Source organism: Dicentrarchus labrax, unplaced genomic scaffold (assembly GCF_905237075.1).
Source record: "Dicentrarchus labrax unplaced genomic scaffold, dlabrax2021, whole genome shotgun sequence".
NCBI lineage: Eukaryota > Metazoa > Chordata > Actinopteri > Moronidae > Dicentrarchus > Dicentrarchus labrax.
The window spans coordinates 18029497-18056675 of record NW_026136707.1 but is presented as its reverse complement, the minus strand read 5'-3'; the positions used below and the strand labels follow the sequence as shown (position 1 = coordinate 18056675).

The following is a 27179-nucleotide window of genomic DNA, read 5'->3' as shown; positions in this document are numbered from 1 at the left end:
AGACCGCATGAATCAGATGCATTCATTAGTTAGCTTGCAGACCAAAAATAGAGAGTTGTGATGCTGTCAAGAAGTATCTCTAAGTATAGAGCAGAACCGAATTGCTGTCATTGGACCATATATGTTTAACCAATATGATAAATACATTATCACGTTGCAGGTAGTGAAACACGACTCACATAAATGCAATTTAAAAAGCACATTATTGATGTGGTTGATAATACACACACTCAGGGACATATAAAACAATTCAATGTCATTTAAAAAAGTGTTGCCCTACCACTTTGTTCTCCGTCTAGTGTTAAATTATTCATTATTGCCTTCTAAATCATATAATACTTACAAGGTTCAGCAGACAGGATCTGGATGGACATCTCTTCAGCTCGTCTCTGCACTCGAACAAATCAACTGACCAATAAGGCATGACAGCACAGGAGGGTTTCCATCCATATATGAGCGTCCAAAGGGATGAGAGATGGTATAGCCTCCCCCTCTAAGAAAAGTGCTTGCTGGTTTCAAGAGTCACAGCCTTTACTCCTTGCGTACTTCTCCATCATACACTGCTCCTAGTAAACACCTTCTTTAGGTGTCACCTTTTGTCAATGGCAGTCATTCTCCCACACTGACACTATCTCCATTGCAATACAAAACCACAGGGTATTAATCAATAAAATTTTTAACGAAAAAAATATGCGAGAAAATCAGCATCAGTTCCACTCCATGTGCATAAATATCAAATTTCTGCCTGTGGTGTCACTACAACAGTCAACCTGCCACACTGCCGCTATGGATCTATAGCGTTCTAGCATGAAAATGATCTAAATCAGTAATGTATTTGCACAGATATAAGAATCCTAACACACAATCCAACGTCACAACCTATTCCTGTTTTGAATGAATGAAGGAAAAGCATTCCAGCATCATTTTCTTAGTATAAATTAGCATTATTCCTGCAGCTGCACAAAAATGGCAAATACATCCATCGAAGAGGATGGAGAGGGCATCATGGTGATATTCCCCTGTTCCTGGAGCAGCCAAGCATCTTTTATGTCCCTCGAGTAAAGGATCGAACAGCACACACACAACACAACAGCCCCCCGCCTCACCCTTCATGCTTAGCTCCTCCCCCATTAGCCATCTCTAGAGAGCAATTGGCTGGTGTACAGGGGAGAGGTTGATGGCGATTGGATGGCTGATGGAGCGGAACCTTGCTTTCCTATGCATCAGTGCTCTCCAGGAAAAGACCGGGGTCGGAGAGAGAGAGGACAAAGATGATGATGTGGGAAATAGGAATGATATGAGGGTTGGAGGGGGAGGGAGGTAAGTGAAGAAGAGAGGAGGGAGAGAGAGAAAGAGAAGCGATAAGGAGGGGATAAAAAAGACGAGAGAAAAGAGGGCGGTGAAAATGGGCTACATTACACTGCTCGCGTATATTTTTATCGAAACACTCTTCATGTATAACATCCATAAGAGATCGTTCTTTTATCACTATTAACATCAAGTCAACGTAATGAAAAAAAAGAATTTGATGAAAACTAAAGTGAATCTGAGTCCGACAGTGCAGTTTTTACTTCAGGGAAAATTCAATTTACAACAGATGGAGCCTATAGCATACAGCATGGTGTATTTATGTATAATGTGTGTGTGTTTGTGTAGCCCCTTCAGACGCGCCTTATGTTCCAAGGTTGTGAAAAATATAATAATGACTTTTTCCCATCCTTAATGCAACCAGAAATGAGAATCAATAAAAAAAATGTTTTTAATCAAAACCCTTTAATTGTTATTTTTCTTGTCCATTTCAATGGACATCAGGTCCAAACAATTCTTAAAATACCAACATCATATGACAACATCATACCTATTTTTTGTCTGTTAAATGTTGCAAAAAGTAAAAAAGAAGCCCCTGTCAAGTGACGTCCATTGTAATGGACACAGGGTCTGAAGGGGATATGCAGGGCAAGGTTCAGCTATGCATGGTGATGAGGAAAATCATTAATGGTGAACCTAATGATGTTGCCTAATATATCACTGAAGGTGTTAGTGCAATGTGTTGTTCTAGATGGTGTGATATTTATTTCATAACAATGTGTAGTTATTTAACACCTTTGAATATTTAAGATGGTATAAAGAAAGCAATAACATTTCCTCCAGTGACCAGGCTGCTTTATCTTCCATTTTTCCATTGTTTCATAAGAAATTAAAGTCATCGCAGGGATAGGAAATTACATGCACAGTGGAATTTGACACAAAACATGTTAAAATTGACAGGAAACCCATTTCACATAATTACTTAATCAGTACAATTTTAATCAGAAAAATCTTCCACAGTTTGTAATTCAGATATTAATTCAGTAATTAATAACCCTGATAAAATAGTCTGAACTTTTTTATGAGCAATTATATAAGATTTTAAAGCTGTGTCCAAAGGTCATTATTCAGTGAATATAAAAAACACCCATTCAACAATGTGCATGTTTTTAATAAGTAATTTGAACTGATTAATAAAATTGATTGGACTGATGTGGTGTTTGGGGAAAGAAAGTTTTCAGATTGTTTTCCACCAATCCTTTTTGGATTTGATTGTCTTGTTATTTGCAGCCACAGGAAATATTGCTTGGCCAAACAGATATCATTATGTTGATATCCTGTGACAGGAGGATGCAAGCTGTGCTCTTTCTAAAACCAACACAGCCAGTATTCCACAGCATGATCCAATTAAGGACGTCTGCACAAAAACACACACACACACACACACACACGCACACGCACGCATACATACACACAAACTAAGCAAAAGGCACACAGAGAGGTCAGGATGCACACTTCCACGTGCACATCTAAATGAACTGCACACACAGATACACACAAAGGTGCACACAAACATGACACAAACACGATCAGTACAGAGTCCAGCTGTCTCTGTGTAAGACACCACAGGGAGTCTGACTGGCTTTCCTCTCTTTCATCCTATCTCCTTTGCGTGTGTGTGTGTGTGTGTGTGTGTGTGTGTGTGTGTGTGTGTGTGTGTGTGTGTGTGTGTGTGTGAGTGAGAGAGAGAGAGAAAGAGAGAGCAAGACTCAGAGAGAGAGAGAGAGTGTGTGTCCCAGCATCTTAAGCCAAAGGAAATATTTCCAAAATTGCAGCTTTCATAACGAATTTTGATCTTTTTAACACTTGGAAACGAATCATACAACTGATAGGAAATGTTGCAATCTAATTATAAGAAAAGAAGAACATAAAAACAAGATAATATTGAGAGGCTGTCAAGCAGTTGGACATTCCAGTGGACACTTGGCAATGTCTCTGTTCCATCATCGTAAATACATAATGAAGTCTCAAGGTTTATCTGCCGCGCTAATCACGCCATAACTTGTCTTATTATAAGACCTGGTACCAACCAGCATGATGCAAACTCTTCTTTTTCCCACAGTGCTACAGCACACACATCACTGAGAGCTATGAGTTGGAAACTGTTATTGCACACTCTTTTGTAAATACTATGTGGATGGCCAATGTTTGTACATAACGGATGCCTCCATGCAAATTATGGTTGGCATTTGTCAAATTGCGTGCATGAATGCAAATGAGGTGTAAGCACCTTGTTTAATCGTATGCTTTTATGCAAGCCAAGTTCAGATGAAGTTCAGCCAACTTGTTGGCTAAGCTGTAATATTAGGCACACACCTCATGTGCTGTAGAGGTGAAGTTGTAGCTAACATTATAGCTATATACTGTATTTAGTTCAATTCTTCCTCCATCCTCTGCCTGTTTTTCAGAGTTGTTATGATCGCTTGTTGTTATCTGTTTGTACATATGGGTTGTTATGTTATACACAAATAAAGCCATAATAAAAAACTGAAGTGTAATCGCCTATCATCTTCTGAAAGATATAACGATGCTATGGAGTGAGAAAAACAGATAAGGAACGAGAGAAAAAAGAGGGAAATAGCAAGTGAGTACACAAAATTCACTCAAACACACACAACCACATCCACAAACACACCAAATAGAGTTTAGACTTCCCCGCCCTGGCCTCTGCAGGGGAGAATAAAAAAATCAAAAAAATCCAATGAACTCCAGAGAAAACCACTTCCTCCGCTGCTTAGAAGTGTGTGTGTGTGTGACTGAGTGAGCATGCCTGCCTGCTCGTCTACCCGCAGAGCACATGGTTAGCATTCAAAGCCCAATTCAATAGGAACCACACAGTGAGCTCAGTATGAGTGGAGATGAGAGAGTTCAAGGCTGAATTAAACTGAACAGAAACATATGGATGAGAGGAGAGAGAGGAAAGGAGAGGGCTCCCTATATATCTCTCTCTGTATCCATGTTCAAATATTCATCTATATTCAGCAAGCAAGACAAGAACTGAAAATCGTTCTCATGTAATTCACCATACTATGCATGCTAAATACTATTAGTGCAGCAAGAGATCAGATTCATCCTGACTGAACAGGCACTTGGCTACTTTTGCAGATTATCTTGGACTGAGAACCAGAGCATATCTTGGGAACAGTCCAACTATTTACTCTAAGCACGCTGTCTGTTAATCCATATGCAGGCCAACAGTGTTTTTGGGACACTTGTAATTTTGTGGTTAAGTGTCTTACAAAACCCATCCAGATTGTAGCCTGTTTTTCATTTTCTCCTCCATCAAGCACATAAAATGTGGCTGAGCTAGTGTCCATGGCTAATCCAGTTTTAGTTATGTTAATGTAAACAAGTGCAACTTCGAATTAATGCATATTTATCACAATGAATACACTGACTTAAGGCCATTGTCAGATAACCCAAGAGCAAAGGTATAATAAATAACAGTATTACTACATAAATGTGATCATTTCTAACTAACTATAATTAACCAAACAAACTGATTGAGTGAAAGAGTAAAAATGTAAGTGAACTTCTAGTGTGTGTGTGTGTGTGTGTGTGTGTGTGTGTGTGTGTGTGTGTGTGTGTGTGTTTGAGATGAAAGTGCCTATGTTTAGATGCAGGATCAGTCCAGGCCCCTGTGCAGCACTATGTGACATGAGCAGAACAGATAAGCACTGACAGATCAGACAACAGAGGCAGGTTGATGTTGGTAGAAAGGTTGAAGTTGGCATGAGACACACAGACACCACTCCACATTAAAGTAAGGTCTACAGGCTACCAATGCTGTGCATGCATTCTATTTGTACTTGTACACCATTAGATTTGGACCAAAGATTGTAATGATTCCCTCATTTGCCCTTTTCTTTAGCCATACAGTATGTCTCCACCAATGAATAAAAAAGGCAGCACATCAAGTCTTGTTGCTGTCATCATCGAGGCTTGATATATAATCTTAATTCTGGGCACATTATCTAGTACTGCTTTCAGGAGCTTTGTTTTGATTGATTCTAACAGTGTAATAACTGGTCTAAGCCATTGCTCAGCCTAAATTAGGCTAGAAACAATATTGATGCTTATGTTACGTTAATAATACCTGGCTGATTTGACTAGGTGACTTTGTTAGCAGCGATGGAATATAACAAGCTACATTTACTCAAGTGCTGTACTTAAGTACACATTTAAGGTATTTGCACTTTACTTGAGTATTTCCATTCTGTGCAACTTTCTACTTTTACTCCACTACATCTCAAAGGCAAATATTGTAGTTTTCTACTTCCTTCATCAGAAAGCTTTAGTTACTACTTACATTTCAGATTACAATTTTTCCTACCCATGCTGTCCAATTAGAACCATGCTCTCATCTTCCTGCATAGATTTAAAAACCCTCTTGGATTAGCTGGAAAATGCATTGTCATAAAGTTGAGTTCACGTAAAGGTGATGTTTTAGAGATACATGGTTCTCACAGGACAGCAATCCTACAAACATATGATAGGATCTAATATAATCCGATCCAAAGTAGTTCAAATTAGCTCAACCCTACACAACTACAGCAGTAAAATGAAACATACACATTATGCAGCAATATTATTAATACAAAAACATATAGTAAAACCCTGACAGGGACCTTTTTTCTGCAGAATGATGACTTTAACTTTTGATACTTTGTAACGGTGTATTTTCACAGTCATCTACCTTCTTCACCTCACTTCATTCATTATTTTCTATATCGGGATACCTTGTCATACATTATTGCTAACTTATCAACCCACGTAGACAAGGTGGCCTCTCTATACACATACAGCTTTTAGTTTCCGAGTTCTGAGCAAAACAAGTCCTGAAAAGACCAATGTTTCTCAAAACATGTTGGTAAAACAAGCCAAGTTTAGATTAAAAAACAGGAAATACCCAGTTGAGGTTATGTCAAATCCTTTGAAAGAAAAGAAGCAACAAAGAATCTAAAACTAGCACATCTCATGTAGGCAAGACCAAAATTCACAACAATATGGAGAAACACATGCTCTTGCAGAAAAAGGAAAAAGAAAACTCTCAAAAAAGGCCAACACTACATGATGGCTGGGAGGAGGCAAACAAAAATAATAATAATTCCCCACTTAGAAATCAAATAACTAGAAAATCTATGTGTATATTTGAATTTGTAGTTACAATAATGCAGATACACACACTTCCTTCATTCACACATACATTTACAAATAATAAATGTTCTATTGTGGCCTACAGCCGGGTCCATGATTAGAATGTGCCATATCAGCTAATAAGTAAGAGGAAGATGTATTGTCTTTTTCCAAGAGGACTTTGCACACCTGCACCTCTATGTTACAGTGCAACAGAACACTTCAGGCAATTTGCTAAATCGACACTTAATTCAACAGCAAGTTAATTTTGTTCAGAGTAATTGAAAACGAACAATGAACAATCAGCCATAAATAGCCACGACAACCTGATTACCTCCAATTCACAGTGAGCCACTCATGAATTTCTGTTCGATTCCAACCAAAATATACAAAGAAACCACTGCAGCTCTCATTTTTGTGAGTCAGCCTGAGGGATGAAGTTCAAAGGATTTTGGGCAAAAGGCCTGCTCACAGGATTTGCCTGGCATGTCCCAATCATTTCCCATTAACACACATTCAAATTCTGGCAAGTGGGAATAATAGGCCAGGCTGTCAATTGCAAACGGTCTTGTACAAATGTTCATCCCTGAATGACCCAATTGGAAAACATGAGGGCAAAACTGTGTCAAACACATTGCTGTATGTGTCCAATCCATCTCTGACACTCTCCTCTTGCTACAGTCTAATATTGTAACATTTACAAAACACGCAAAGCTGCAAACACCAATAATGCATTTCAGAGAGTAAACTAAATCATCTATGACCAGGGAACCAGGCCCACATTCATTGGGATCACCTATAAGTATACACTAATATGGGCCACTTAACTGCCCTGTTTACACCAAAAAAAACCTCACCCTGGAGATAGTGACTTGGTATATTTTTAGTATACGTATGTCCTGGGGTATTAGGCTGGGAATCCACAAGGTCATGGTTCCTAGCTGATGCCAAAGAGGAGCTTGGGTCTAATGGGATTCGACGCAGCAAAACTTTGATGGAACACAACATTTTACTTAAGGTATAGTAAATATATTTTTGTCATATTTGCTGAAACGTTCACTGTATTCTGACAGTAATACATGAGACAGATAATCTGGGAAAAAAGGTTCCCCTGGCTGGCTCAATGTAGTCGCTTTTCGTAATCAGCATTATGACTGTGTGACATTTAGACCTACCTGAGGTTTGCCCTGGGCCATCCAGTTTGGATTCACATTTTGGAAGAGAGCAATCTAAAAAGGAATAAAGAGATAAAAAAAAGTTAGAGGAAGGAAATTTAATAAAAACAAAATAAAGAGCTTTTTAGTGTCAGAAGTTAGAGCTTTGTGATTACAGAGTACAAATAAGAGAGTGAGCAATTGTAGAGCAGCTCTTTGATCTGAGTATCTGGATAGTCCCTCCCTGAGATTAAACACCATTTGACATGCTGTACACAGATGCATGTGCGCTCTCTCACACTCACACACACACACACATACATACTGTAATGTGCACTCACACGCATGTATAAAAGGAACATATAGGCTATAGATCCTGGTGCTCTTTATCTCTCTTCTTTACTCTATGCTCTTATACTGTCACAAACACACTTCAGCTGATAAGTGAATGAATCATTTAAAGATACCAAGTAAAGTACATATCTGTATCTCTAATGCCCGAGGAATGATCTTCAGGGAGACAACCAGACTTGTGAAAAAGCCAAGCAGTGTGTATGGAGCCTCTAACATTAGAGCACAGACTAAATTGGTTCCTGCTTGAACTGCAGAAGTGAAATTGCTGATGTCAGTTTAAGCATCACGATCAATTCTGGACTGATTCATTAATAAGGATTGATTCATTATGGGCACTCTGCTAATTCACACATCCACAACTCAAATCTTATTTTCAGCTAAATTTATACATAGATAAAAAGAATTAAAAAATCTTGAAATAGAGAACTCATGACAATAACCCTGAAAATGATTTATACTTTTAATTATACTACCCAACTCTACGGACACAATGAATTCTTTATTTGGATTCACATGCATCTTGTATCTGAAAGCAGACTGATGAACTTTCTGGGTCACTCATCAGTAGGACACTACAGTGGCACGAGATAACAGAAGCAGGGCAATGAGGGTCTGGGGCAGCTTAGCTCTTCTTCGCTCTGACTTCTCCTGGCTGCCTTTCTGAAAAGAACAGCCTGGCATATGCTGCTGCCTAACGAGGATTACAGTAAGCACCTGTTCACACTCTGTATGTTTCACTTTATACAGCGTATGGTGGTGGAAGAGTGCAGCACAGAGTTTTCATGGCCTTACATGTGTTTTGTACCCATTTCTTGTTCTCAGTAGGTTTGAATTTCAGGGAAAGTATGTGAAAGAAGTAACATAATTTATTCTAGTGAATGTTCAGACACTGAACACTTTCAATGTGAAATCATCTTTACAGTGGAATTTATAGTGACTATATTGTCTGGAGAAATCGTGGTCAGCATATGCTGCCAGGCAGGGATTAGGTGGCAAGTGGTCATGTGGATAGGAGGGAGTCAGTGAAGGAGAGAAGGCAGAAGTAATCTTCTACCAAATAGGGTGAAAGAAAGAAACCACCAGGTCAATGACTAGTGACAGAGCTTTCACTTGGAGCCGTTATCAAGATGAAGCTGTAACACAATTTTAAAGGGAACAATAACTACTAAGCATTCTCCAAAATCTCCTCATCTTAACTCCGTCTACCTCTTGAGGGGAAAGAACTCAGATTCTATCTTTTTAAACTACTAATAAAAACCTGACAATTGTTCCTGGAGCTTCAATACAGGGTCGGCATGAGGAATTCAATGTTCTGGGAAACTCGAAAACTGTGACTGTCCCTTTAGAGAGTATGATTTGGAAAGATTATAAAACCTGGGGCAGTTTTTTAGGGGGATAGAAAAGAAAAATAAGTACGGTCCAATTTCTTCAAAATGAAGTGAAACTGTGCAATTTGTTTCACAGTGAACTATCAATAAAGTGTGAAATATCAAATACATTTTATATATTTGATGAACAAACATTCAGTGTTTTACTGGCTGTTTAAGACTGACATAAATGTGTGAATGCTACACCAAAAAAAAAAAAAACAGAACCAATTTAAAAGCAAGTACTTGTGCAAGCCAATACAGTAGGATGGGATGTTAAGTTTGATCCTCAACCTATTTTATCCAAAGCCAGAGAGGCCAAGAGGCAGTTTAGCCTTCCTAAGCCAGAGGAGCACTGGGTTGGCACTGTTCACGCGACAGGGATCAGAGCTTGCTGCTGTCTTCAAAGCAAGAGGGAATGTTACAGAGTGTGTGTGTGTGTGTGTGTGTGTGTGTGTGTTTGTGAGAGAAAGGGAGACTACACAGTTCCTGTTGGACAGACTGAGCACAGCTGTTGACAGAAGACAAGCAGTCTCAGGCAGCACACAAGCTGACACATGTATGCAAACACACACTGCAGGCTGTGCTTTGATTTTAGAGTCCATGTTCTGCTTCATGCCATTTCTTTGTGTTCATGACTGAAGTAAGACCTTGGCTTGTCTGCTAAAAAAGTAAAGCATGCCCTTAGTGTAGAGAAGTGCAGTAGTGAAGTGCATGGGTCTGGTATCTGAAGTTGCAAGGATGCAGATGGACATGTGCGAGTGTACGTGAGAGAATATAAATTATTGAAAGTTATTGCTACACTATCAACCTCATACAACATTTCAAATAGATTTCCCTAAAAGTAAACAAAAAGCCGAAGGTATGAAACAAACACACAATTAAGAATTAAGTCAATTCTAGTAAATGAATGAATGGGGGGTGAACTGGCTCATTCACTAACTGATGAATGAATAAAACACATCCTGACACTTGACTCACTGACACTGCACTGCTCTCTCAGGAGGACATTCTTAAAAAACTGTGTGTGCCTCAGAACTCATGGGAGGCATGGCTGCTTTTTCAAAGTGCTATTCTTGAAAAAAGGAGGCGCAAAGCATTTTGTTGAGGCTTGTGACTTCAGATACCAGATCCAGATGCTTCCTTTGGTTTAGCTGTTGGGAAAGGGACAGGGGAGAGGGAAGGAACTGTGAAATACAGGGCAGATTGAAACATCTGCTGCAGGGTCATTGGGGGAGAGGAGAAAGGTCGAAGAAGGAAGAATTAGGAATGTGGAGGAATCCTACTAAACATTTTGTGATTGAATAAGTCATTGCCGCTCCCTGCTTCATTTACTGAAACAATAACATCTTTTGCTTCCAAAAACTGATAGAATACTATGAAATTGCTTTTTTGAGATAATGGTGAACTTATAACCTTCCTTTTAGGATCAATGCCAACCGTTGTGGTGGCTTGAACTGGCCAAACACCTGTTTTTTCCCCCCTTTAATGTGCCACACATCCCTTTGTTAGTCTACACATTTGATATAATCTTTGTTTGGATGTCTCATTTACTAAAAAGGTACAAGAAAAGGAACAGGAGACCAAATATTAGAAAACAAGGTCATTATTTGAATATATGACAAAGCTGAGCAGAGGTAAGGTATGAGGTAATGATAGAAGGCTGTGTAGGAGAAGAATGGAGGAGGCAATGAAAGGAGTGAAAAAGGATAGAATGAGTGGGAGTCTGCAGTTGACTGACAGAGGTTTCTCTCTTATCAGATAGAGGATTTGCGGGAGACATACAGACCTGCCCACAGCCTATTTTTATAACCTGAAATCCTCCTATGCCTCCATCCCTCGTTCATTGACTCCATTCCTCCATCCCCCTCTTTCTTGCTTCCAGGGCCTCAGGCGTCGTGGGTGGGATGTAGTGATTTATAACTCTGTGCATGTGTGCGCGTTGCATGTGTGAAGTAATGACGCTGTCCCACAGGCTACATTTAGCATCCTACAAATATCTTACCGGGCTATTGGAATTATCGACACAAGTCTACCAGCCAATATCTTTCATGTATATAGAGAAGCACTCAAAAGATTCCAACCAAAAAAAAGCACTTCCAGCAGTGGCCATTTAATTCATCTGGTTAGTTTTAGGCTATACAATTATTATCATATCATATGCACAATGCAGAAGAATGTAGCATAGATCTGATAAGGCGGTATGATTGCTCTGCATGCTCTTTTTCAACAGCTCCTGACTGGTCTTCAATGCATCATGTGAAGTCGTATGTTTTGAAATTGAGTTCAAACTTTCCGGAAAATTAATGACAAGCTAAAATATTTGACCAGCTTCATTAGATTGAAACTTTAACACAGAAAATGTGCAGATGCATTTTTTTCTCTGGGGTAAAGAAAAGAAAGGCCTTTGCTGTGTGTCTTCAAAGTGACCCCTGGCATAGATGTACATGACATTTTACAACAATCAATAATTTGTAGGGACGGAGGGAGGGGGGGTTACATGTCCATAAAGTGTATTACGACTCTCTCGAAAAAGGTTGAGTCTCTGATGAGATCGATCAGCATGGTCTGGCTGTAAAACAGGTAATTGCCTCACTGTGATACCTTCTTGACTGTCTTCTCCATAAAACTCTCCAGTAAACACTAAAAGAGGAACAGCTATAACAAGCATCCCAACATCTGGTCCTACTAGGAGCATACAGTAGGCTTTTTATATAAACTCATGAGAGGAGGAGAAATCTGGCTCCTCTCACTCACATACAGTACAATGACCTGGAATCGGTTTTTTGGTATGCTTCTAGCTGCTTATTAGCTAAAAGATAACAAGACAGGTTTGATATTTTATGATTTTAAGACTAACATTGTATATTTTTGACCCAGCAGATTTGGTCACATTTTCAGTAGACTCATAATAAATTCATAAAAGAACCAAACTTCATGAATGTTTTTTGTGACAAAGAAGTATGTGTTCCAATCACTCTATCACAGAAAAATAAGAGTTGTAGAAATTATTGGAAACTCAAGATGGCCATGACATTATGTTCTTTACAAGTGTATGTAAACTTTTGACCACAACTGTATATTTTTCAAACCAGTCCTCCCTTTCCTCCTTCAGTTAAATAAGTGAAACAGCCAACTGTGCATGTGAGCCCAGGCGATTTAGCAGTGCAGGCAATGCCAATCTAAGCTTATAGTCTTTAACTCTGACCAACTGCCAATTAGGCTGCCCCTGGATGAAACCGAAAGGTTTCAGCCTCATGGAGAGCAGAGTAGCCTACATTTTGCAGGGTGTGCTCCACCCAAGCCTCAGCTCTATAATTTGATGAGTGAAGGCTTGTTTGTCCCTCTAAGTATGTCATGTCCTTTTCCCAAATCTTACCCTGCCCTTTATCCTATATTTTCATTGACTTTCCCTTTCTTTATTCTGCCTTTCTCCTCTCTCAGTACACATTTGTCTTTTTCTTCCCATCCACCTCTTCCTTTATCAGTACTGTTGGATACATACTGAATGGCCTGCTGAAGTCCTCTTTCTCATCTACATGATTATATAAGATTTCAGCTTGAGTATGCAAGATAACATTAGGTCATTATGTTTTCATCGACAATGACTGTGCTAGAAGAAAATGAAGAATCACTGCTCAGTAATTTGGCTCTCATTACAGACTGTACTGGCACAGGTCAGTGGGTTCGCTTTGGCTACAGAGGGAAATGGCTCACTGCATTGTCAATACTGAAACTGCTATTGTTGATGCTAATGTCTCGTTTCTACCCTCAATGCAAGATGCACTCAATAGCAAGCTATTAAATATAACGTGCATAAAAAGGTGCCACAAACATTATTAGTGTTCATTTAATTGGTTGTTGTTAGGGTTTCTTCTGCTTCAATTTGCCTTCAGTTTAAATTAAGCATGTGTTTTCAGGCCAACTACAAAGTCAAATAAAAAAAAAAAAAAAAAAAAGAAAACAGGGGTTTTCCAGCCTATCTATGCAATAAAAGTCTTTGATAATTATTTTCAACAGAACTACGTACAATGACAAAGCAGAGGTAATCACTTACGCTACTGCTGATCAATTATTCTCCTGGTATAAAACATCTATTATTTAACGGTGCAGACTGCCAAACACTCATACATGTATAGTTGAAAGCCTGTCTGCATTAGTAATGAAAGAATAGAAGCCAGTTTCTCACAGCAAACCGCAGATCTTTGCAATATGGCTATGCCCTATAATCCATGGGTGTAATGACTGATGGCCACTGTCTTATGACCGGTGTAGTTATGACTGGGGATACAGCTCTTATGAAAGTTGTTTCGACAGTTATTTAATCTTATTCCACCATACAGTACATCTGGTTACTTTATGTCAATTGAGTTTCACAGTGCAGTTCTGTACAATAATGCTATTGCCCAGGCTCAGTAACTTCATTACACGTCACTCAAGAGACCATCTATGAATTAATACCTTGTAAAAACGGACTATTGTGCAAATGTTATTTTTGGTTTTGCAAAGATGGCTCTCACCATAGTGCAACAATATCTTTTGATGGCTTAGATGTAATGCATCACTGAATGATTTTAGTTCATGTGGAGGTAATGGCTCTGGCCTAAAGATATTAATAAGAAAAAGACAGTAGCTCTGCATTTCAAATGTTTACTGGACATTAAGGTATGCTAAACCATCAAAGACTGCACAGTACTTCTGCCTTTCAACCTATGAGACAGAGGCTTTCAGGAAGTTATGAGCCAATTATCAATTGGAATGGCTTTAACTGGTTTTGGTGTCGCTGCAAATTCATCTGGATTTAAACCATAGTCATGTTTCGCTCTGTTTGATGTACTGAGTAATTCACTTTGCTAGTGACAGAAATGTCATGTCATCGGCCATTTTAAACAAACAACATCAATATTTACGTTTTTTATGACAACAGACTTTAACAACATAGGACTGTGCTGTGTATAAGGTTCCTACAGGGGACAGACCCAGATCAGCATACCATGACATTTCTTGGTCATGCATGTAAAATCATTATGTATAAAAGTGGTAAGTCAAGCCAGATAAAAGATAAAGCCATGATTCTAAATTACCGTAGCCCTCAATGGATTGTTGTCCATTATGATTTAACCTCAGGCATTTGGTTAGGTAGTATAGTAAAAACAGTATTTTGTAAAAGAATACACAATGATCTGTAAAAAAAAACCAACAAAAAAGAAGAACGAATGAATATCTACAGTTTAGAGGGCAAATGCATGTGGATGACAAGGAGAGTGCTCTGCTCACTCATCTGCTCCTAAAACATAATAAATCACAAAATAATAAAACATTTTGAGGAGCTAAATATATCAATAGGCAGTGAGTAAAACCCAGACATACATTACATCACCCATATTTTCTTGCTACTTGAACTGTTCATGTCAGTGCTGCTGGAAGATATTTGATAACAATATACCACATGGATCAAGTTATGAGCAACTTGCCTTGATTACAAATTACCCAATATTTCCCGTTCACAGGGGACATGCTGCTGAGCTTGCGTGGGCTCGCAGCAATCAGCTGCATGTTATTGGGCTGTGATGCCTCAGTTTGAAGAATGCTTGATAAAAGTCCAAATCCGCAATCCAGATGAGAAACAAAGCGGTACTATCAACTGTATTCAAAACAGAACTGGATATTATTGGTCAAACAGTGAACTGATTATACTATTTATAAACAACTAAAAATAGTTATAGAGTGTTATTGTATTCCCATGCTTAAAAGGTTTGTTTTGCCTAGTACTTGCAATGCTGGAGTGATCTATGCCTCGGTAGCTGAGCATGACTGGAAAGAAAAGGTTAAAAAGATGTTTCCATCCTCAAAATGTTCAAGAAAGCAGAAGAATTTTTCATCATCTTTGACCAGTTCCAAAACTTTTGGGATTGGACTTTTAAGTCACGGCATGAGCAACCTGGGAGAGTGACTCAGCGGCTGAGCTGTGATCCACAGCATCAGTGTGGGACTCGGAGATGGAGCTCCATCTGCTCACTGAAAATAATCAAGTAGAAAGGAACATCAAGTGTTTTCAAGGCCCGGCAATAATGTTATATTCAGGTAAAGAAATTAAAAACTACTGCAGGATCAAAAATTAGGAATTTTGAAACACTTGGCTGTCTTTGTAGCGAAAGACTCACATTCCATTATCCAGCCAGTGAATACAGTAAGTTTGTCCCTCGCTATGTCAGCCTCCTGATCAAGCTGCTCAGAAAGTCAGCCAGGTCTTGCTCAGTACAAAAATCTTCCATATTCTAGCCTTCACTGACTAACTAGGGCAAGTGCATCTAGAAAAACAAAACACATTCGCACATACACAGAGCCCCAGAAATAAAGTGCTTGGGATCAAGGATGAGCAGCTGTGTGCCAAGATTTCAACATGCAACAAGCTGGCAGCAATTAGGGAGTCTGCTGTAGAGGCTACAGGGAGCGGGATGGCCATTACTACTGGTCCTTCACAGCGAAACTACAAGAACGTTTGGGATAAATAGTATGCACGGATGAACGAAAAAATGATTGTCATGTGAATGTGATTGATAATACTTCAAACAGAGTAAAGGAGTAAATGACGCTGATAAAATATTTTCAGTGTTAGATTGATAAACTGATCAATATGTTGGAATTAACTGAATAAACTACATGAAATGATGGAAATATTTGTTAAGGGTATAGTCAAATTAAATGAATGAATGAATGAATGAATTGACATGCAACGACTGGTTTTTCGTTTATCCTCCCAATCTATGTGTGCTATAAAGGTGGCATGAAAGATGAAAGCTAATGCTTACTTTTTTTTTTTTTTTCATGTTTTAAACAATTAGCTGTAATTTGAGCTGGATGCATCTATTTGACATCATTCACTCAGCATTTAGTCTCCATTTTACCAACACAGAAAGTTTTTTTCCCATACTTTCTCTTCATAATAGGCTCTTGCAAAAGTTTCCTGAGGCCATAACCTATTTCTGTCTCCATCATGAATACTGTATGAACTGCATTTGTCGCTATATAAACATCCAAGCAGTCCAACTTCACAGTGAGCCAACTTTCCAGCCTGATACAACACAGCTATAGGAAAATACATTGGCAAGCATCCAACCAACCGTGAGAGAGACTGTAGCATTTGAATACAATCCATTTTGACAACATTCCTAACCGTCTGACTGGCAGAGGCAATTCTGGGAGAAAGCACTTGGATTATAGGCTGTTTAAAAAGTATGAAGAGTGTGCGTGCACATGCAGGACATGTCTACTGAATTTATTGATTCATATGCACTTAAGTGGACTTGCTGTCTGTGTGTGTTCCTGCATGTGTGCAATCAGGGGAGATGGTGAACAGCAGACCCCACGGCACCAGGTGTCACAGAGAGAAACAGCTGAGAGAGAGAGAGAGAGAGAGACAGCTGCTTCTTCTGGTGTGTATCAGAGGTGGTCCTGCTCTAATGGTGGCGACATCTTTCCCAACACTGGACTTTTGCTTTAAAATGTACCTTCCAAAAGCTGAAATAGCACTCCCTGCCCTCCTATTGCCTGTGTCAGATTGGGTTAAAGAGGTATTTTATAAGGTTAGAACAAGTGGGGGTTTAATTGTGGGTTAATAACCTGGAGGGTGTTGGCTAGGATAAGAAAACAATATCTAGTCTCAGCACACAATGTTAAAAAGTCTCAGCTCTAAAACTTGCCACAGCAACAGTTTTCACAGTCTTAGAAATGCCTATTATACAGATTTGAAAAAGCCCAAATAAGGCACATGTTGATGTGGAAACACCTTATGATATGCCTTAGAAATTTATATACCAATATCACAGAAATAAAAAAAACATTCCTAGAGGAATATGGAACATTATATTACAAAGTCAGTATGTCTCCTCATAATCATTACCATTAGAGTAAGCGCTCATGTAATGAAATGACACATTGCAACTGTACATAAGAGATGTTTCTCACAAGCACTATCACAACAAAGTGAATGACAAAAGTCCCCCTCGGTTATTATTTCTCTGATACTGCACCAGCTGAGACCCCCGGGACCTGGGGTGTTAATGTTTTGAATGCAGAGTGATAAGGTAGGCAGGCCTATCCTTATTTGTTATGTTGATGCCATCATATCAGACAGGCCCAGTGCGTAGAGTGCAATCTAATGCCCATACGTGCGTCCATGGCCTAGCCCCTTTCCGTCCATCCGATCTGAGAGACCTGGGTTCAGAGTGATGCATGATCCCCCAAGACTGTTCAATCTGCACGCGCCTGACGACAGAAATTAAATTAAAAATGTTCGACCCACATCCAAGGGGTTCGTGATGGATACCGCCTGTAACGTCGAAATACTCGTACAGCCCGATGAGACTGTGGTGGAGCTGTAACCATCCACACCTAGCCCACTTGGTCCAACCCAAAATGGGGTCACTGCCTAATAACGAAAGGCACATATTTCAGGAGGTGTTATTCGAGCTGTTGTCATCTAAGGCTGCGGAATGACAAGTCAGTGGACTAAAATGTATGTGGCAAATCACTACAAGCTGTGCGCATCTCTCCAGTACGTCCGACGCGCAGTACGCATCTCTTCCATGAAACCCGTCAGTGTTTTTTTGTCATTTATGGCAACGATGTGGCAGACCACCGGTGATCACACCGACAGCTCTACTGTAGCTCTCCCAGAGCCAGACTCGCCCCTTCCCGACTTACCGGATTTGAAAAACGCCGCTATGTCTGCCGCGTCCTTCGCAGCCTCATCTAGTCCCTCTCCTGCGCTCATGGCTGTGGTCGCTTGTGCAGAAATAGCGATAGATATCCTCAAAGGGTTTTATTGTTGCAATAATTATTTATCAGCAAAACGAACCCTAAAGCATTTCATTGAAGCAGATCCGGTCATACAATCTGTACTCCCTTCATTAAGCGAGAGACCTCCTCCTCCATTTTGGCCGAGAAGGGAAAATCCTGGCGACCGATCGGCGGCGCTCCCGAGTTGGGACGTGAGGGCGAGTAGGAGGAGGAAGCGGGGGGGGGTGATAGTGAGACAAGGCGGAGGTAAAAGAGGAGGGGAGGAGAACGGAGGGAGGAGGGAGGAGGGCTATTCCGTTTCCAGTGGTGGGTGGGGGTGGGATATCCTGGGATTCCGTTTCGGGGGGTTTTGGTGCATTGTGCGCCACCCAAATTTAGTGTGCGCCACAGCACATCAGCAGCACCCAGCGTCACTCACTGCGGTGCTGATGCGGGCTGCGTGGGAGTCAGTGATTAACAGTCAGATGTTATGGGATCATGTATCACTGCTTTTGTATAAATGCAGTAGCAGCGTAGTACTTAGTCCTTCTCACATGTAACCTTATTGTATAGGCCCTTATAGCTCAATTCCTGCGACGCTAATACTCTCATGAGGTCACTGAGTTCTGGTGTTGCATTATTTAGTTTCCTGTTACTGTTTGATTGCGAGTGCTTCATAAATAAGGGTAACATTTATTTTGCCAGTAATGATTATTAGCAATGTTTTCAGTGGAGGGAGAAAATGACGACGGGGGAGAAGGATTATTTAATTCTGTCTTCATCTCCTAGTGATGACGATGATGCTACAGTATGAGGTCATTTGCCCCACAAATCTAACCTAGTTCTCCCTGACAGCTGCAGCGCCGTCCTTTTAACTAAAAACACTGCAATGCTGCCACCCAGAGGTTGCTTTCACAAATTGCTCCGGAGAGGTCAGCAACGGTGCACTAACGGTTTGGTGATATCCAATCCAGTCCAACTTTATTTGTTAAGCACTTTAAAACAACCAAAGTTGATCAAAGTTCTGTACACGAGAATAAATAAGACATCATAAATAAAAGATATAACAGCTCTTATGATGCGCAAAAATACATATAAAATACAACAATAAAATGAAAAGACATAAAACATGAGTAAAAATAATAGCCACGCAATAAAAAGCAATCAAAATAAGAAATTAAATCAAGTAAATAAAGTCGACATCTTACTAGGTGTCAAAGGCCACAGAGACGGGTTTTAAAAACAGAAGAGAGGCTATAAAGAGCAATGACACGAAGGTCTAAATAATACAACACGGAGCATAATTAAAGAAATTGAAAAGAATAAACAAGTAGACGTCACATCCTGACTTCTGCCTGTGACGTCATCCGTATGATTGACGTAACGTTAGCTAATCAGGCTATTTATTAAGCTAACAAGTACCTTGTTAGCTTAATAAGTGTTCGTGGTGGGTTCACAACAACTTTTACTACAACTTCAGTATCCCAATTGATAATTAAACAACGAATAGAACAACCTTTGTAAAAAAAATAAAAACTAGCTCGTTGTAACGTTAGCTAATTGGTTAGCCTATCCGCTAACCTGTTTCGTAAGTTATCTAGCTAGCTGACAATAGCTCGGTGTATTACTAACCATGGTTGAAGGCTACTTAAAAACTTAACCTACTTACGAGCAGTTGACTTTTCCAGAGAAGTACAAAAGTTTCATGAAGTCGAACAGTGGCCGCCCCCTAGCGTCTATAATACAAGTAACAAAGTGACTGCCCCCCCCCCAAAAAAAAAGATTTTCCTGTTGTGAATTATTTTGCCGATATGAGGGACTGGAGTCTATGGCGTTCATTGCTGGTCCTCTGTCTGCCATAGCCTACGTAATTAACACTTTTAATGCGTTTCACAATTTGTTTGTATCTCGAAACAAATAATTTCTAAAACAAGAAAAAAAGCCACTGAATAAATTGTCTACATTTCTTTCGGGACCAGCCCACTACCCATTTGACAAATGTCTCACTTAGTTACCTTGGAAACCTCTAACAACATACACGATCCCCGCTGGCAAAACGTGTCGGGTCGCTCCAATCACGAAAACAAATCTCAGAACATTTTAACTCCAAAAACAAACAACGGATAAAAACACCGTACTTGACGCGGATGCAACCGGACATTTAGTCTAGTGGTAACTTAGTTACAGAAGAGGCACGTCTTTGAAGGAATGTTTGAGCCATGTCTTTCAGCTCTCGGCTCGCCAAAGTCAGCTACAGGAACAGACCGAGCCAGTCTTCTGTCCCAGTGGAATCACTCAAGGAGATGCAGGTTTGATCCCAATTGTTTATAACAGAATAGATGAGTTATCATCGTGACAATGTGACGCTTTTAGGTCTATGAGGGGAAACTCCGCATTCCCTCTGGATGCCCCCCCGAACCCCTCCCTCAATCCACCTTACATTTCAGGCCTAAAGAATCATTAAAACGGACCATTCTTGTCCATATGGCTTTGAGATGGCTCTATTAGCGTGGTAGCCTGCTTTTAGGTGTTGGGTCTACAATAATGATCTATTCTGAATATTAGTTTTTGGTTCTGTGTGCCCAACTTTAACTTAAAACAGTTTCAGCCAACAGACAGTCGTTATTTTGTCATTGATCATACTTAAGATTGTCTAAAAAAACTTATTTTTTTTGTTGTTGTTTTAGCATTTTGTCAAATTGCAATATATAAGGCTACATTCAGTGCATGTCTCTAACAAGATTTCACATTTTATCTTTGTGGTCCTCAAGACACAGAACTGGTAAGGCTAGAAATAATAGGTTATATAAAACATATTTAAAGACTTGGTGGATTGGCTTTTTTTTTCTATCAAACGGGTGCACAAGAGGTTTTGAGTATTTGTTAATTATTTCTTTTAATTGATTTAAATTTAGCACAGCTAGGAGTAGCTAACTCAGAGTAGGGTGGTATGTGCTGGGAGAGTGAAACCTTACACCAGAATTCCCTTATTCCCATATCAGAATAAAAAAGAAAGATGGAATTAATCAGCATTTCATTTCCAACTCAAGAGCCCCTGGAGTCCTTTTGATAATTGCTCTGAGAACCACTTCACTACTAGACTCACTGGCCTCTCAGCATTAAGCATACACGTCTCACAACCTACTGTATGTGTTGGTTGCATTATGAGCCTCTGTCCACTAGATGGTAGTGCATTGTTGCTGTAATGTTAGTTGAGCCTCAGGAGGCTGGTTGATGTACCACTAAGATGTTAAAGGTGGTTTGTGAGTTATTTAATCTTGGTGGGGTTTTTTATTTTGTATTTATTTACCACTCATATTTATTTATTTTTTGTACAATTACTTAAAGTCCAACCTTTCACACAGGCTATGAAATAAATAATCCTTGGTTAAATTGCATTACTCTAAGGCAAAACCAATACGTACTGCATTATACTATGACAGTAGCCACAGCAAAAGCCAAGCCACAACCCCCTGTCTCTGCTCCATTGTGTTTTCCCTGTTGAACACAGTATGTACAGGCTTTTTGATGACATTTTTGCTGAGAAGACAAGACTGTTAGGCAACTTCTACAGTATCTACTCATCTTCTTTATGTTCATTTTAGGCCAGATAAAGAGGTTTAAGATAAAGTAAATTAACCAATTAATATAAAACAATGATCATTTATTGGATTTCATTTTTTAATTGCACCCAGAAGTGGTTGGAACCAACTAGACAACAAAGTTGATAACAGGAGAAACAAAATGCAGAGTCCTCCAAGCTGTTTCAGCTGCTGAGGCATATTGTGCTACAACCAGGTGTAATTTTTAAACAGATTTGTTTAAGCTCTGTGGGTCTGTCATTGTGAGCATCCCCTGGGAGAACGCTAGACCTTTCTCTGTCTTGCTCCCTCTCTATGTCTTTCTCTTTCAGATCTCACCTCCCCCTCATTTATAATTTACAGTCACTCTCCTGTTTCATGGCAGCTCAAAACCAGACAGTTCAGCTTAGAAAATCAGTCATTGCATAGTGAAAAATTGATGACCAAACTGCTTTTAAATGCAGAACTTCGCAATCATTTCTTCAATATCAAACCGTCAGTCAGATCTTTGTGGCAAGAGCTGTGGTTCTCATCCGCTGGGTGCCATGGTAAAAGCAAACGGAATTTAATATTCATTTCGTGGGAGGTCTATGTTTGTGTGTGTGTTCACTGAGCAAATGATTAGGGTCTCCCCACTAGACTTGTAACTGATGATTATTTTCGTTACAGTCTAATTTTTTTTTTTTTTTTTTTTTTTTTTACCATGAGCCCATAATTTAATCTACAAAATGTCCACAAAAAAAGAGAGAGATAGCGAGCCTAAGGTTGCATTTTCAAATAGCTTTTTTTGTCCAAAATCAAATTGTATTCAATTAGCAATGATATACTTTTTTATAAAAAAGTAATTTATTGTTAGCAGCCATGCTTTGACGTGAGACTTATGACGTGTTACAGCATACTAAGACTGTGACACGTCTGTGTGAGTGAGAATAAAAAAAGCACAATTCTAATGTATGCTAAATGTCACCATTGTATTCTTAATCTATGAAGCTGTTACTACAGTCATGACCAGTATCAGTTAGCATACAATGGTAATGCATACAATATCCAAAAAAAGGTGTTTAGTCTGTGAAACCTGGTGACCTTCAAGAGTTTGACAAATGTCATGTCACAAGGTCATTTTTTAAATTCACTCTATGTTTTATCTGTCGGTTTGTGTATGTGTGTGTTTTTGTTTCAAAGAGGTTTTGTCAAATGTTACCCACCCACACTGTATTCCAATATATCAACAACCTTTCCAGCGCCACCCTCACCCCCATCCCTGTCTCTCCATTCCATTGTTGTAATAGAATTGTAAGGTGAGAGCATGAGCCTTGATAATTACCCTGCAGACAGATGGTCATCCAACACCACATTATCTAGTTAGCAGTCCCCTTTTAGGAGCAACACTCATAATTTCAGGGCAGTAACCTTTCTCACATGGCAAATAAGAAGGCTGATTGCTCACGTACTGTAGCAAAGCCACTTGTTCTCTGTCTTGTCTTCTTTGTTGGAAGCTGTAATTCTCTAATGTCATGAAAAGCAAAGCCAATTAAGAGGGTGGAATGACCTGAAAAGAAGTGTCAGACTGAAAGGCTGACGACGATGCTGCATTTTAAACCAGACTATCAAAACAAGGTAAGGTGACCCAAGAGTTCTGAAGTTACAGACAACTTGGCTTCATGGCTATCTGCTTTGGCCAAATGTAATTCATCATTAATGTGTAAGGATTCAGTAAACAGCTGATGTGTTTGTGTCAAAATGTGGCTGGGAGAAAAGCTGAAGGCTAAAGCCATGGAAACGCTTTTTTTAATTTTTGTTTTATTTATGTAGGCATATGTATGTAGGCCTATTTGAAAGTTTTAGTGTGCTGCAGGTTTCTCACAACAGCGGATTGTATCTGACAATATCCTCCGTCTGGTGTATTTATCTAAGAAAGATACGGCAACCAGTAAAGAAGTTGCACTTTTTCCTGAATGTACATGCAGTAAACTACCAAAGAGAATATTTTTTACATTTTCTATATAGATCCTTAGGGTTAGGTTAAGTGCAAGTTAGATTCAGACATCAGAGCTGAATTCTGTATACCTCAACTTTGGAAAAACACATCCATGAATTATAAATTCGACACAACATTTAATTTAGTTAATTTTGTATTTTAACATTTCTGTTACCATCCAAGTACACAAAAATGACAGCACACAAATTATAGAATGTGTGCATTAAATAGGTAGAGAGATTAGTTTTGTCCTGCTTTTGAGGCATTCTGTAAGTTTTGATATTGTCATGCTGTATCATCAAATTAGAAGATAATTTTTTTTGTTAGTTTTGCTATTATTGTTTGTGAAAGAAAAAACGTTGGTCGTTCAATATGATTGCATAAACTAGACTAATATTGGCTTGTTGTGTCATGGTTGTTATGACCTTAATCTGAGACAATAATTTTGAAACATGATTTAGTAGATAATGTAAATAGCAATGTGTCCCTGCATTTTGATTATTAATAGTATTTGCAAAGTTTAGCTACTGATCTTTAATGAACATTAGATCCATATGGTCTATGTGATCAGGTGTCATTGGTGACATAGTGGGTGTCTGTGAACAGAAGCCATGCACAGGCCAGGCTCTTATTTGCACTAGTTTTTCACATGCACAGTTTCTAGTGAAAATTGACAGCTATGTTCCGGTTTGTTACCCTATCCTTTTAGAGCAGTGATACCTGAGTTGTGTGATCAATGTGTGCCCACGTGTGCACATTCCTGCATGTTAGTTTGTGAATGTACAGTGAGTGTTTACATACAGAGCTGTCAGCGTTGCTTCATTCACATTTCTGTGTGTATTACCTGCATATTTAAGGGTGGTTGTAGCTCACAAACTGTCCATGTCTTTCAGTTTGAACTGTTAATAGGGGACGTCTGTCCTGTCCACAACTGGCTGTGAAAACACACACACACACTGTTGACAGTAATGGCCATTAAACATAAAGCCGGCATAGCTTCAGCTCACCTGTCTGAGCAGTCACCACTGACAACTTGATAGGGCTGGTCCCTTCCAGGGTGAGAGTATACAGCTCCCTTGTGTACATGTAGATGAGAAAGTGATAGCAGGTTATAGAGAAGATATAGGAGGGTTTGAGTCAGAGAGGCGAGGAGCTGTCATGTCGCAGGTGTTTAGGAAGCAGCTCTGGAAACAAACAGTGTCCAAGGTCATAAAGGTAAGAGAAATCATGTAGCACCGCTGATGTTTCCGTTCTGGTGTCATTTGAAGGTTTGCTCTCATTTTAGTTGACTGATCCACAGGATTCTCATGTACTAGGCCAAGCACTGGTTGTGATGGCATATTTTAAATGGATGAAACTAGCTGCAAAACGTTATCCACAACTATTGTGTTGACTTTCACTGTGTGGTATTTCTGCCCCCTGAAAGATTTGATTTAAATAAGACTAAATTATTTTCTGTGTTTATTTGAGGTTTGGCAGGGGACTGAAAGCATTTTGTATTGCTTTTTTAAATATTAACTACATTATCAGAATATATTGCTGCCAAACTGTCCTGTCACAGCTGTTTTCACTAATTCCAAAAGCCACCGTTTGTTTATTATAGGGATTGTCAGTCTCGCCATAGCTTATCTCTGGATGGGGCTTTGTTTGCTTCTGAAAGCTATTAATGTTGCAGTTGATATTACATGGATCTGTCAGTGCTGGATTCTGTCAGTACTATGGCAATAACTAAATGTGGTTCTGTGTGTGTGCCTGTCTGTCTGTCATTATTGGTGCTTGTTGTGTTTGGCTAGTGTATTTGTTGTATTTGTGTATTGCATTCAGCAGTGACTTAGTCTGCTTGTTTGAATAATGTGCCCCACACTGCATTGTGTCTGTATTGTTTGTCTCTGGGATGAAGGCTGAGTTGGTTGCTCACACAATTTGGAATGGCGGCAGAGAGAAGGTGTGAAACGCCTGGTCGCCCAGCAACTGATGGCTTAGCATGCTTTTTTTTACGGTTGACCTGCAATGTGAGTGTGTGTGTGTCTCCAGAGACTTTCACAAGGCTGGTGTGATTCATTGTCAGAGTTCTGTAGTGGTTTATTTAAACTTATTTGAAATAATAAAATATAAATAAATGCTAAACAAATATTTTGTAATGTCTAAAATGTAAAAGTACACTTGAAAACATCATTTTTATCTTACAGGACTAAGGAAATCAAATAGACCTGCTGCTCAGCATCAGAGTATTTTATGATTTACAGACTCAAATATGAAGATTGCTGATCTTGAAAAGTTAGTGTCACATAGGTCATACACATGTGAGCCCTGTTTTATATTGTTCCACATGGGTGCTTACAATAGATCTCTGTTCCCACATTTAAGTTCCCCTCCAGTCATGCATTAAGACACACAAATAGTCTACTTGGAACAGTGATGTCTGGTTTTTTTTCTGCCAAGAAAAGTATGATTATAAAAAATCAAAAAAAAAGGCATCTGCTCCTTTCCTCATTGAAAATTCCAGAATCTATTAATATGCAGATTAATTCATTTATCAAGTTTTCGTGGACAGAGTATGTCTCCTTCTTCACTGTAAAATCCATTCTCAGCTTATGTGCACTGGTGGTTTCTACACCACACTTGCAGAAGTTAAAAATAGCTTTATAGCTAACATGCTTTATCATCATAAATGCTTGTGTATATTGAATGTGTGCGCTTAGCAACCATGCTGTTATCTGTTTAAGTGACCTGGGACTTGCAGCCACTGTTTGTGAGAGTTGTTTGTTGGGGCTTGTCAAATATTACCATGACTTGTGAGAAAGTTAATAATTGTGCAGCTATTGAGGGGGTTCCAGGTAAACTGCAGGTGCACACTGTTTGTGGTCTGTTTCAGTTGTCTGGTTTCACAATACAAACTAGAGTGTCAATTTGGTTATTGTCCGACCTCTTTTAAAGCTGTTTACGGTCTAATGAATTGTTGCTCTCTCTAACCTTGTTGACGCACACAGCTTGTGAGGTTGTTTGCATGCTCCACCTCACTCTGACTCTGCGTGACCAACCCCCCAGGCTCTAACTAACAAGAATCAATACCTCAACCCTTAACCACACTGACTTTCTAGAATTGTCCCAATTCTCTCTTTCCATATCTTCCTGCCTCTCACTCTCCTTTCTTGTCCTCAGGTCTTTACCTGTTACAGTGCCCTTCTTTCTCCCACCCTTTATTTCTTGTTCTTTCCATTTCTCACCCCTCTTGTCTTCCTTTTATCATTTTTTCCTCTCTGTGCACAAGAAGCAATCCTATATTTCGTTTTTGGGAGTTTCATATTTTTCTTCCTCCCTTATCAGTTTTTGCCCATGTGTGCAGCTCTTTCTTCTACCAGTGCTTCATGTCTGTGTAATCAGTCATGCCATCTTTTGAATTGGCATCTTTCCTCTTTATGATTCTTTGAAAGCTTTATTCAGGGTTCTATCTGATCTA

The 27179-nt window shown here is 39.3% G+C and overlaps 2 protein-coding genes across 7 annotated transcripts in view; one reads left to right on the top strand and one right to left on the bottom strand.

The window, feature by feature from the left end:
• triob (trio Rho guanine nucleotide exchange factor b) overlaps positions 1–18369 on the bottom strand; it is a 105339-nt gene extending 86970 nt beyond the window's left edge. The window contains exons 1-2 of one of the 4 annotated variants that reach the window (XM_051406301.1): positions 18086–18369; positions 7680–7733 (exon numbers count right to left, since the gene is read on the bottom strand). In XM_051406301.1, coding sequence (XP_051262261.1) covers positions 7680–7733; positions 18086–18155 — 124 coding nt within the window. In that variant the 5' untranslated portion in view covers positions 18156–18369. Of the gene's footprint in view, positions 1–343; positions 963–7679; positions 7734–18085 lie in introns of those variants that run through there. The other 3 variants (XM_051406296.1, XM_051406299.1, XM_051406298.1) reach the window with 3 other exon arrangements.
• A 1836-nt stretch (positions 18370–20205) lies between these two features.
• Positions 20206–27179, top strand: part of dnah5 (dynein, axonemal, heavy chain 5) — a 97997-nt gene continuing 91023 nt past the window's right edge. For all 3 annotated transcript variants that reach the window (XM_051406558.1, XM_051406557.1, XM_051406556.1), the window contains exon 1: positions 20206–20469. In XM_051406558.1, the coding sequence (XP_051262518.1) occupies positions 20380–20469 (90 nt within the window). In that variant the 5' untranslated portion in view covers positions 20206–20379. The remainder of the gene's footprint in view (positions 20470–27179) is intronic.